The sequence below is a fragment of the Sphaeroforma arctica genome, assembly GCF_001186125.1.
Source record: "Sphaeroforma arctica JP610 unplaced genomic scaffold supercont1.208, whole genome shotgun sequence".
Classification (NCBI taxonomy): Eukaryota; class Ichthyosporea; order Ichthyophonida; genus Sphaeroforma; species Sphaeroforma arctica.
The window spans coordinates 53662-66656 of NW_014040350.1; the positions used below are offsets into that span (position 1 = coordinate 53662).

The 12995-nt window shown below is 41.4% G+C and overlaps 3 protein-coding genes across 3 annotated transcripts in view; 2 read left to right on the forward strand and 1 right to left on the reverse strand.

The window, feature by feature from the left end:
- Positions 1-1120: 1120 nt before the first annotated feature.
- Positions 1121-6804, forward strand: SARC_03892 (CAMKK protein kinase; the record flags this gene model as incomplete). The annotated part of the gene is made up of 7 exons (XM_014302294.1): positions 1121-1147; positions 1499-1618; positions 2085-2219; positions 2739-2921; positions 3202-3384; positions 3714-3916; positions 4149-6804. The coding sequence occupies 7 exons, from the start codon at positions 1121-1123 to the stop codon at positions 4246-4248; spliced, it is 951 nt and encodes a 316-aa protein (XP_014157769.1). The 3' UTR covers positions 4249-6804.
- Positions 4977-6811, reverse strand: SARC_03893 (hypothetical protein). The gene has a single exon (XM_014302295.1). The coding sequence runs from the start codon at positions 6696-6698 to the stop codon at positions 5196-5198; it is 1503 nt and encodes a 500-aa protein (XP_014157770.1). The 5' UTR covers positions 6699-6811; the 3' UTR covers positions 4977-5195.
- A 4999-nt stretch (positions 6812-11810) lies between these two features.
- SARC_03894 (hypothetical protein) overlaps positions 11811-12995 on the forward strand; it is a gene marked incomplete at both ends in the record, with an annotated part of 2240 nt that continues 1055 nt past the window's right edge. The window contains 3 exons of the mRNA XM_014302296.1: positions 11811-11880; positions 11946-12131; positions 12698-12840. Coding sequence (XP_014157771.1) covers positions 11811-11880; positions 11946-12131; positions 12698-12840 — 399 coding nt within the window. The remainder of the gene's footprint in view (positions 11881-11945; positions 12132-12697; positions 12841-12995) is intronic.

Below are 12995 nucleotides of genomic sequence, written 5' to 3' on the forward strand. Positions count from 1 at the left end.
ATGTGTGTGTGTGTGTGTGTGTGTGTGTGTGTCTATGTATATGTATATTTGTGTGTGTGTACGAGTGTGTGGGTGTGTTTTTGTGTTTATGTTTATGTACATTCGTATATTTGAAAGTACATATAAATATAGATATATGTGTGTGTGTGTGTGTTTGTGTTATGTAGATGTATATATAGATATAGACATATACATATATTGTATGGGTGAGTATTTATTTGGTTTATGTAAAAGTATGTATATACGCATATATATATATATATATATATATATATATATATATAGACATATATATTGTGTATGTGTGTGTGTATCTTTTTCTTTATATTTGTATATATTCGTATGTAAGTATATATGCATGTATGTATGTATGTGTTGATTTATATATATGTATATATATGTATGTATGTATATGTATATATATATATATATGTATATGTATATGTATATGTTTATGTATGTATGTATGTATATACATATATATATATATATATATATGTAAATATATATATATATATATATAAACGTAATTTTACATTTTTCAACCTCTGGGTTTGCACGATATTTTTCGTATGTAGGTGTGTATATAATCAATCATCAAGCGCCATTATCTACGGCGGTTCATGCATGTGTTGCTTGTTTACACCTTTATTCCGTTTTGTGCATGCATATGTGCATGTATCGGTCTATCTGTGTACATAAATGATTTTGTGAGCATGTGCGAGTGTGTTCATGGTTTGGGTTATGTTCACATTTGTTACGTCATACATTCTGTTGACGAGAGATCATGTGAAGTTTTGCTTCAGTAAGCATAGAGTACACAGGCATGACCATTCTAAGTTGCTACCTTAATAATGCATAGCTACTAGTCACTGTGACGTTCAGTTATTAGTGTAGCCTTTGCTGAGTTAGTTTTGTGTGTTCATGGTTTGGGATATGTTCACATTTGTTACGTCATAAAGTCTGTTGACGAGAGATCATGTGAAGTTTTGCTTCAGTAAGCATAGAGTACACAGGCATGACCATTCTAAGTTGCTACATTAATAATGCATAGCTACTAGTCACTGTGACGTTCAGTTGTTAGTGCAGCCTTTGCTGAGTTAGTTTTGTCCGCCGCAGGATGGACGCAAATTACGGAAAACATTCTGTATGTTCGTTTTCTATACGAAATTATGCAAGTTTGATGAAAAATCTCTAAGCGGAAAGAAACTCCGTTATCGTGAATTATATTTTCAATCTACATGGCGTATGGACGTATCATGGGCGTGCCGCACTCCTTTTGCAACCCACGCTCTCAATTGTTATATTCTCTTTTGATACAACATTTTTTGTAATTATCGTCACACTGGGTCTCGCAGTATGGAATACATACATTGTGTATGCGCGCAGCACATTGGTTCTGGAGTACTGCTTCTAAGATAGTACCGTGCGTTCCAAACATTCTCAACCAATTCCTAGTTGAATTTAGGCAAAATTATCCGTCTTATTGCGCTTGCAGGTCAAAAAATGCGAGGATGGTCAGAAGAAGATTTTTGCATTAAAAATCGTGCGCCGGCCAGCGGCGCGGCATCACTTTGGATCTGCACGAAAAGCTGAATATATGTCTTTCCGAAACGAGGTGATGTGCTCTATGTTATAGCTCACACTGCCGTGTACATGCTATACATACCCTGGCTGGTAACTAAGTCGCTTGTCTATTTTTTAGTTGCGTGTCTGATTTTTTGCTCCAATGCTGCTGAGCATATGCGCGTGTCGACGCGACCGTTTACTACGCGAATTGTATGCAGCATGTATATGATTTGAGACAGGTTTTGTGGCGAGCTCTCTGGTTTGGTTTTTATCGAAATGATGCTTTGTGTATGTTCCTCAAGCCTATCTAAGCTGTGTTTTAGCTTCGTGAACACTTCAGACATTTAGTCTGCGTCGCATCATGCGCAGATGAATACGCGTGTAGTAGAAATAATAGAGTTTATTATTGAGGCATTGATCTAGTCAATATCACCACAAAAACTCCTATATTAAGCCAGGAATAATTATTGAAAGGTTTTGTATACCAATATAAATTATACTATTCCAATTTTCAGGTAGATATATGGAAAACTCTCGATCACCCCAACGTTGTTCGCTTATATGAGGTCATTGATGATGAGAGTATTAACAAAATGTATCTAGTCATGGAATACCTATCCGGAGGAACCATCGAGTATGCAGATGCTGAGGTACGTATTCAGCTGGCCCCTAGTATGCTGACTCATTTGATTCTTTCCATTGATATTTTTTAGCGTAACCTTTCAAAATTGACTTCGTATTTGTCATTGTGCCTAAGATTGCTAGGTGGTCATCCCTTACACATTCCTCTAGTTTGCGTTAACTTTCATACTTTTCCGCGTGTACTTTATCATATCATCCATGCTCAAGAAGGTAGCCTTTGCTAGCTGTGTTCATGTGACTTCTTACACCAAACTGTCTGCTTACTTGCAGGCTTACATAATTTATTCTGTCAAATGCACTAATCCACTCTCAACCCGTGTGAAGTTAAGTATTGATACTTTAGGGAGCTACTATTTTACAAGCGTTATTGTTTTTTATCGTCAAGGTTCGTGATTTTAATTTAGGTTTGAGCCACTTGTGTAAAGTTGGCGGCTGTTGTTTCTGGAACGCATCATGGCGAGAACAGGCTGGTATATATTTAGAAATTTAGCAAGCAACTGAAACTCTCGTGATTATATCTCATATAGGGACATCCGCTGCTTGATATGAAAACGACGAAACGATACTTCAAAGAACTCATGAGTGCCTTGGCCTACCTGCACAACCTGGGAATCATACACCGGGACATAAAACCAGAAAATTTACTGTTATCTGGTGAAGGGCACATCAAAATTTGCGATTTCGGATCAGCACAAGCTAGTAGCATATCGGTGCGTGATTGAATTTGTGTTGACCATAGTGTGTGTCATCGATGGTGGAGCTTTATACACAGTAAAATTTGTGATTAGCAAAAATGTGTGAATATCATTCAATTGTTTTTCTATGGACGCGGCCTTTTCGTGTTCCGTGGTTGCCATAGAGAACTCATGTAATTTTGTGAGTGATTATGTTTGGGGTACTATGTCACATTGTTCGCATTCTTACACACTTTATGAGCGTACATTTCTAAGGCAACTTATGGCGACTATGGTACGCTGTTATGGTCTATAGGTGCGACGTACGATGGGCAGTCCGGCATTCTTCGCCCCAGAGTTGTTCCTGGATGGCTCAAATGGTTATGAAACACAGTGGGAAGCTGAGGATCAGTTGACGGGGGCTGTTGATGTATGGGCGGCCGGAATTACTTTATATCTCTTCGTATACGGACACACCCCCTTTGAGGGCTTAAGCATGGTATGCATTATCAAAATATATTTCTTTTGTACTTGATACATTTGTTGAAACTTCAAATCCTCTGAACTGTACATGCCAGGTTCATTCATTTGCACGATGATGCATGTAACTTCAGGATGGCATCGTGCGTAAATTTACGTCGAATTCTCTTGCGTACCGATTCCAAGGAAGGTATCAATCATATTAAACACAGATCTGTCTCGAATTACGCGTCCCATGAGTCAGATCGTCAGCTTACCGGATGCATCGAAAAAGATGCAGTGTTAAATTTGTTGCGGAAATTGCCGAACTCTTATTTTACTTATCCCTATATCCGATTTGTGATTCAGGCTGAATTACAACGGCAAGTGCTTAATAACTACCTGACCTTCCCCTGGGAGGTAGACCCTATGTGCCAAAGCATCATTCTGGAATGCTTACAAAAGTCTAAGGCTGATAGAATCGAAGCCTACGATGTTTTGGAGTGTGACTGGTTTCAGATGAAAGATGAGAGTGAAGTCGAGAATTGTATTGCGAATCCTTACGTTGACTGGTAAGGGGCTACCCTTTTTTTGCTTTGTGTATTGCCGTGTCATTCTACATCGATACATGTGGATTGGTTTTATATATTTTGTTGCATTTTCTGATCCTCGCTTGTCACTTCGGCTGCCAACATGCTTTAGCATACTAGCAAAGACACTTAAGTAGACTATATTTAGAGCTCGAGGTTTTGTACTGTCATTGACTTTTCATTGCCATTCCAAACAATATATCTCCATTTACAGGCTATATGGTTTACTTCGTGCACCCTTGAAGGTGTTGGAAAGTATCTGGGCTATTACCAAATGGGTATTCTTCGGCACGACCGATGACGATTTGGTGTAATGCGAACGATCGTAGCAGAGGGGTTGTCTGTGTTTCATTTCTACTGTCAGATTTTCTCAGTATGGAGATCAGTAAATTTTGCTCAGCATCCGACCAGAAACTCCAGTATCCACTTCGTATTTTATGCCAGTACTTTGGGTATGCCTGGTCAGCTTGTGCGAGGAGAGTCAAAGTTGGAAGACCATAGTCATAAGATATTCAAATGTGACCTGTCCCGAAAAATTTAGGAAGTATGCTGGTACTCATACTGTCCATGGACACATGTGTTTACATGATATTATTTGGTAATGACTTCCACCGCTTTGAGATCCAATATGGCTGCTCGTATACCGACAATATTGCTAAACTGTTTCAGCACTTACTGGATACATCGAGTGCTTGAAAGCTGCAAAGTCAGTATGCCTCGATGTGAACCTTTTGGCAACGTATTATTTTTGGATACTTTTGTGTTAAGGTCGATGATATGCACTAACGTAGAAGTGCTCATTATATGACGAAAGACACCAACACTAAATCATACTTCAAGTCGTGTAGCAACATTTTGCCATCACGCATGGAATAATAAATAGCCTCTCTGTTGCACACGATTATATTATTCAACTTGGCTTCGCGGTCTACCCCCTGCCAAAGTACCACCCCATCCTGGAACACTATATCTAAACTCTCGGCGAAACTCCTGCGGGAATCATTCTATCCTCTAATTATATACCGGCTTCTACAGTCAACTAGCCCTATTTAAAATGCTGTCGCCAGACGGCATCCAGTCTCGTGGGGTCGAGATTGTTTTTAATTTTTTGTTGCTAAATATGTCCTCTAACGTTCCCATTTCCTGATTATCATCATCTCATAAGCTCCGCAATGGAAGGCCCCCCTCCCTCCTCCTCCTCCTCCTCTGTCATAGATAAGGGCCGTAGTATAGCTTCCATCGTAGTTTAATTTATTTACTCCTAATCCTTTCGGAGTACGTTTTCAGCACTCTCTACGGCTCGAACCTCTTCGTCGTCGTCTGCTCCGTGATCCTTCACCATCGTGGCTACAATCCAGGTAGGCGGCACGAAAGCTACAGCCAGCACTATGCAAATGATCATCTGCCATTTGTAAAGCAAGCCCTGCCACTCGAGAATCCAGGAAATACATGCACCGAATGATTGAATACCTTTGTAATAACCAGCATAACGGGAAAGAACACGTGGTGAATTGGCAATCGCCCCCATTATCCAGTACGCATAGGTTTGTACAATAGAATCCGCGATTCCCATGCACATGTATAAAGCCGCTGGGACCCAATATACACCGCCATCTTTATAGTTAATTAGAGGTGATGGCTGGTTGCCCTTGTCGTACCCATACGAAAATTGATACCAAGCGGCATATCCCCACTGCGCGAAATTGAATCCAGAAATAAGTAGCAAACCATACATGGCACGCTTTCTGCGTCCCATCATTTTGGAGTCCAGGAACAGGGCTCCGACTACGTACGCTCCAATCATTTGCATGCCCCAATATATAGCACTGTTTAAACCTCTGGTTTCAGCATCAAACAAGTTTCCGTTGATACCGCCAAACTCGTACGTGTAAAACCAATTCGATTGGATGATCAAAGGAGATAATAGAAGCATGTATCTGTTGGTGAATAGTTTCAGCACACTCTTTATCTCTTCAACTGGCGATGCAGCCTTGTCGAATACTACCAGCTGACCGTCCCCCTTGATGACCTTTGACGGGTGAACGATAAAAAGAAACGCAAGAACTGCACCCATAACCATCAAGCCGCAGAACATGAAGTATGTTGCTGCGTTGACACCCGCAGCGCCATCGGACCCCATGTTCATGAAGAAAGTAATGAGACCGCCAGTAACACCGCCCAGATTGAAGATTATCCAGAAGATAGCTGTGAACATTCCTTTCTTGTCTTCAGTAGAGTACGATAGCGTCATAGCGCCCTGTGCTGTCCATAGACAACCCGCTCCGATACCCAGAATGCCGGAAGCAGTAATAGCCATGGCGGCAAACGAGTCATCTTGTCCCCAGAGATAAACGGAAATGGCATAAAAACAATATGTGAGACCACCAAGGACCATGAGCAATTTGTTTCCAAGCAAATTAAATAACAGTCCTCCGAAGTATCCGAAAACAGTGAATGCGCCATACAGTGCGGCATTCATAGCAGCAGAGACGGACGGATCACTGCCTCCGGCATTGCCCAACCCTTGCATTGCATTGAACATGCCCGGGCAGCAGAAGCATACCAGACCCGCAATAATATTCTGCGTGAACCCGCTTAAGAAAATCTTCGGTAGTGGAAAATCCAGCTTTCTTGCGAATGCGGCTGAGACATTATTATTGTCCTCTGCAAAAGTACCCCGGACATCTTGAGCATTTGTGACGATGTCTATATCTGAAGACGATGCCTTCTTATTGTCAACTTTAATTGGGTTGACTCCTGTCATTGAGATGTTGAAATATTTTATGTTACTTTCAGTATTAAAACTGTGTACCTCAGTGAATGAAGCGCTGTCTGTATATATAGCTTGCTGCGGAAACTAAAAACTATCACTTGGAGCTGCAACTACCCGGTGTATTCGAACATCTCGCTAACAGAAAGGATTGTAAATCTGAAATCACAAATCAGCTGACGGCCTGACGCCCGACGACGTATGTTGATTTAATTAAATATACTCTGCATAGCAAAATTGGCATTCGGATATGTACAATAAAAAGTGCGCCCTCTGACTCGCTGACTGTATTCAACTTTTAAGTCGGGTGTATTTCAACTCCCGTCACGAGTTTCATGACGGAGGCAGACTTATGAGTGATGAGTGATGTGATTTGTGACCGTGATGTGTGTGAAACTGTGAATTGTGAGTTTGTGACTGTGTGACACACTACTGTTGTGAACACAGATTGGAAGTCTTTTTATGTATATTGTTTTTAGTTTTTTTTTAAAAAGAACTACACATACTATCAAGTAAAGATCAACAGACAGGCTGAACTTATGTGTTTACAGTAAATATTATGTAAATATTTTATTTAGCCTTGTTCTGAAAATAGAACATTTAAAATTTCTTGTTGTGGTCGGCCAAATGATATTTTTTAAAGTGCGAATTACATACCGAAAAAGATTAATTTTCGCAAAATCGGGGTGCATGGAGGGATAATCTGGGATTAGGCTGGTTGAGAGGAAGCCAAACTGCCCTAAAAAAAATATCGTCCATTTTTGAAGTGGCCAATATTTTAATCAGTCAGAATCCGGTTTTGAAACAGGTGCAATACCTGGGTGATATTTTAGATCAGGTCTCCCTGAGCATTTTCCGCTATCAAACTCTCGAAGTACCTCGGCTGTAGCCTCCCCCGTGACAGTCCCCACTCCCCACTGTCCCCAGAGGGCCCAGTCCTTAAATACATATGAAACCCAACTATTATCCTGACTCCTGATGTACTTTTATTTAAATACTCTATAAAAAATACCCCATACTCCGTATGTTATTACTGGACGAAATAGAGTACTCAGTAAAAACATAGCGACTGAACTCTGAAGTGAGTGAACTGTGAAGTCTCAACTCTCAACTTCAAGTCTGAAAGTCTGAAAGTTTGAAAGTTTGAAATATAAAATCAGTAAATCACAGACTACACAGAATTCACATTTCACAGGCAGTCTTCAACTCTTCATTTATCAACTTCTCACTCTTAACTTTTCACTCTTCAGAAGTTCAGACTTCGTTTTTTTTTAGACTTCAATTGTTTCTTTTTCTGATTTTCAGGGGGCTATGATAAATACAGATGATTCAATCATACATGTGCTTCAATGCTTCGCGAGCGAGCTCCTGAGCCCTGAGACCTGGGCCAGGGGCGGCCTTCTGAGGCTATAAAAATGTAAATGACTAACTGAGCAGCGGGCTGTAAAAGCCGTCTGTATCGTGTAAAGTAAATATGTACATGTACTCAACTCGGAGCACGGATGATTGTGTCTCTCTGAGACTCTGACAATAGTCTGACAGTGACGGGGTGGAGCCGGTGAGTGGTCGCTTATGTTGTGCTACGGAGTTATGTATGTATGTATGTACATTCACCTGACGGCGATCTGAAACTGTAGGCTCTATTTTACATCTATACTCTACTAGAGAAAAACGTTTTTTTTAAATAGAAGTAGTTAGGTGGTCTACTACTCTCTACTTTAGTAGAGAGATATAGAGAGAGAGAGAGGAGTCTACTGTCTATATAGTGTGTAACTGTGTATGTACTCTCTCTCTCTCTCTAGAGTAGGTCTCTCTCAGAGGACTCTATTTTCAGTCTGACTCAGACTGTCTGGCAACGGTTCGCCGCTCACTGTATATATATAACTACATAAATATCACTTTTTCAATGATGACAGAAACTCACATATTTCGGTACTCGGGCCGGCTTGGTCTTACAAATCCTGCGATCCAGGACCAGGAGTCCAAGGACTTCCAGACTCCAGAGCGAGAGCCTCAGCCGAGGTCTCGGCCCTCTGACTTCTGCGAGGATCAAAACAGTCAGACTTCAACACAGCTTATATAAATAGTCACAGTTCACAAACTTCACAAACAGTCAAACACATACTTCAGTAATAAAAGTTCGGTCTTCACATTTCACATTTCACAGTTCACATTTCAGCGAGCTCACACTGCTCTGGTCAGCTGAGGTGAAATGTAGACCACAACACCAGGCCACACACGGGACACAGAATAATTTAGGCACAGGAATGAGTAGAGTGTAGACTACTCTCTCTCTCTCTGTGACAATTGTGACAGTAGTGACTTACAAGAGTTGTGACTGAAGTCTGAACACGCGATGTCTGAAGTCTGAACTGTTGATAGTCTGTAGAGTGTAACTGTAAGACTGTTGTACTCTGTAGACTGTAATTTTACTGTAGACAAGACTCACTAGTAGACTACTCTAGTATTTCTTTAATAGTAGACTGTATTGAATAGTGAGACAACGTATTGTTTTTTAGAAAGTGTTTCGAAATTTCAAACTTTAAATTTGTCTTGTCCGGAGCAGGCGGAGTCTCCGGATAAATACTTGTTCATACTCCTTGGTCCATACAAAATATATAACCTTTGTAGTATGGCTAGTGGGCTAGCCTGTTAGGTAATACTAAAACCGTTTATTATTTGGTAATACATTTGATTGTCTCAAGTCCCTCTAACGTAGGGCTAGTGAGTAGAAGAGACAGACACTAACCAATTCCTCCGACCCTGTATCCAAAGCCGTCAAAGATGCTCATCGAATATCTAAATCACATAGTCCTTAGTATTCGTCATTTATAATCCAGTCCAGAAGATTATGTCCTACTAGGTCATCCTCCCAGTCCAGTCCTATTACAGTAGGGCAGGGCACAGAGTAGATCATGTCCTCCCTGCAGCCCTGAACTGCTATAACTGGAAAATATATTGTGGCCTCCAAACGAACGCCAGTATAGCATTGTTTCTTCCGTCCACACATGCCTGGACCGGACGCCGAGCCGCTCATACGGAGTCAACATTTCCTTTTTGTATAGGATAAATAAAAATATATATTTATTCCCATTCGTAGTCGGCTTGACCCAATTTCATGACCTGGTACATTTCTCGGAACAGATCGAGTACTGCGTCCTGATTCTGACCAATCCACTTGACCAAGTACGCGTGAACCGTGTGGGTGTCCATTGTCGGATTACTGAGTCGTGCAAGAAATAAAACGTGCGTAAACAGGTAACAGTTCCCCGTCGGATCTTTAAGCCGGTCACGGACAAAGGGGTCGAATGGTTTCATGTGGAAAAGTAATTCACTCCTTTGGACACATGAATTATTACACACCTCCCGTGTGGGAACAAAACGAAAAGACGTACCAAAATGTTCATTGTATTTTTCCGTGAGCATCGAACCAAATTTAACGTGCAGTTTATTAAAAACGTTTGCTGTTTCTCCTATGGAATCTATTGCTTCAATTGTCTCATTTTCAAAGTCTACAATCATAAGCATCACATGTCCGCTTGTCCTCGTGGGCGAACCAGTTGTGATTAAGGCAAAAGGCGTCGTACATTTGGCTTTGTCAAATTTCCGAATAACGGACGGAATTTCCTCTGCACAATCCTCTTCATCATACATTTCTAATACATACACTGGGAAAGTCACGAAACAGGATTAGAATGTAGTTGTCCATAAAATACATGGAAACCAGTCTATGGTAGAGGAACGGGTTGTCGAATACGGTCGCATCATACATAGTGTCCCATGTTCCGGGATTGTGTATTGTTTTAGCTCCATCGTTCATTGTTTTTCAAGTCTATAGTCATCATTACAGAAAAGACGATACTCGAGTAAGTCGAATGGTCGCCCCATGGTGAGTTTGACATTGTCCCTCAAACCCTCGAAATCGTTTGTATCAAAGCGTTTGCACGCATTGGTAGACACGTTGTAGTAGTGCGTGTCGTTTTGAAACGTCCGCTGATAGAGTAGTGCGATTTCAGTAGCACAATTATTTGATGTATCCAAAATTTGGTTGTATTTTTCAACAAACGGACGATAGACCGTTTCCCGCTGTTTCATAAGCTGGTACTTGATAGTTGGTGTGGGTTTCCCCTCATCAACGCTACACGATTTTGTACACATGTTACGAGTCTCCAGCAGCACTTCTGGACGTCCACGTGTAGCCTCAATGTTTAACATGAATGTTTCGTCGTACTTGTTTCTATCGCGAATACTATATATGCAAGGGTCTTTCTTGAACACTCTTCTGAATTCTCGAGCCACCAATAATACGAACTTTCGTGTATCCGGTTTTATTATATCAACAACAACAAAAAATTGTATCGTTTAAAGAATTTCTCGGCCTCGTCTTGTTCTCTCACTGAGGGCTTTAACGACCCGGGTGTGTCATCTACAACTCACGGCACGGGGGGTTCACATGTGTAACTGGTATGGGTACACTGCTACTATCGCCCGTGCACTTGTTGCGAGTCGCCAGCAACCGTATCCATGATGTTATTTGTTACTGCAATATGATAGTCTAACGTGTTGTTTTTGATGGATTTTTTTGTCACGAATACTATAGATGCAAATATCATTCGCGAACGCATTGGTGAATTTGTTATACACATCTGCTGCAAACGACCGTAGTCCCGGTTTCCTTTGATCAATATCCCTATATATTATCAGGAATTTCTCGATATTGTCCTTTTCTTTCGCCGATGGCTTTACCGACCCTGGGTGTGTCATCTACAACTCGCGGCACGGGTGGGTTCACATTGTAGCTGGTACTACCACATGCTTGGGCTTGGAATGTACAAACCGCAGTGTAGGGGGGCTCACCTGCGGGTCACCCGTGCTCCTGTCGCGAGTCGCCAATAGATCACCCGGATTACCGACAGTGTCTTGAATGTTGGCTTTAATTGTACTAAAGTACTCGTCTGCCGCACGTTCGATGTATTTTTTTTGTTACGAATACTATAGACGTACATGTCGTCCGTGAACGTGTCGGTGAAGAGGTCGAAAATACCGGAAACGTATTCACCCACACTCTCTGCCCTCATTTCGATTTCATGGTATTTTTCTACGAATATGTCGGTGTCCTTTACATATATTGACGGATTGACTAACTTGGACACAGGGGTCTTCACATGCGGGGCTGGTTTGGGGGACTTGTGATGCTCATACATATGTATTTATGTATGTGTATTTTATACTACACATCAGGGTTCTTATGGTCGCTGGATGACTTCTACCTAACCACGACTGGCCTGTTTGTGATGGAGACCACCAACAACAACTACAACAACGCACTGACACACGCCATCACCCACAAGTCCGTGCCGTGTTGGATCAGAGGTACTGTGGCCAATCTCTTGGCTGAAGACCCTGAGGAGTGGTTTGAGATCTTTGGTATGTGAGTAAGTGATTGTGTGTGAGAGTGTGTGTGGTTGTATATATGTGTGTGCGAGTGATTGGTTATATATATGTGTGTGAGAGTGTGTGGTTGTATATATGTGTGTGCGAGTGATTGGTTATATATGTGTGAGAGAGAGTGAGTGGTTGTATATGTGCGTGTGAGAGTGAGTGGTTGTATATATATATGTGTGGGTGTGAGTGGTTGTATATATGTGTGCGAGAGTGAGTGCTTGTATATATGTATGTGTGAGTGAGTGTCTGTATATATGTATGTGTGAGTGAGTGTCTGAATGTTTTTATTTTTGGGTGAGTGTTTGTGTACTTTCTATACGTTGTAGAGCCATGTGGGGTGTATAGTGGTGTTTCGTAGTTATCCTATTTTGGGCGGAACTACATAGTTGCATGCAGTCCGTTCGAACTCCGCCATACAACTAGTACATATGCAGGTATCTATATTCGCCATTATACCTATTGAACACTCCAACATGCCCATATAACGACACTGTTTACACAATATGTCAGTACCTCACACGTGCTTTGTTTTCACGCACCTGCTACAGGAATCCACAACTCAGGCACGTACGACAGTCAGTGGATGGTACTCGATCTCAACCAGTTCACTGCGGGCCAAGACCTGCCGCCCAAGTCATTCTATGTCTTCGAGCAGTTGCCAGGCATCATCCGATACCAAGACATGACCCAGGTGTGTAGGGTATAGAAACGCGAATGGATAAGTATATGTGCGTGGTTTGGTATATTGGTACTTGGACACAGGCGCCACACTTTTTCTTTTCTGCTCGTTCGCATGGTCTACAAGGAATTTGATATGCATCATGCCACTATGGTATGTAAGCAAAC

Bases quoted from the DNA above. Each gene is read 5' to 3' on its own strand.
- SARC_03893 (XM_014302295.1), bottom strand. From the start codon at position 6,698: ATGACAGGAGTCAACCCAATTAAAGTTGACAATAAGAAGGCATCGTCT.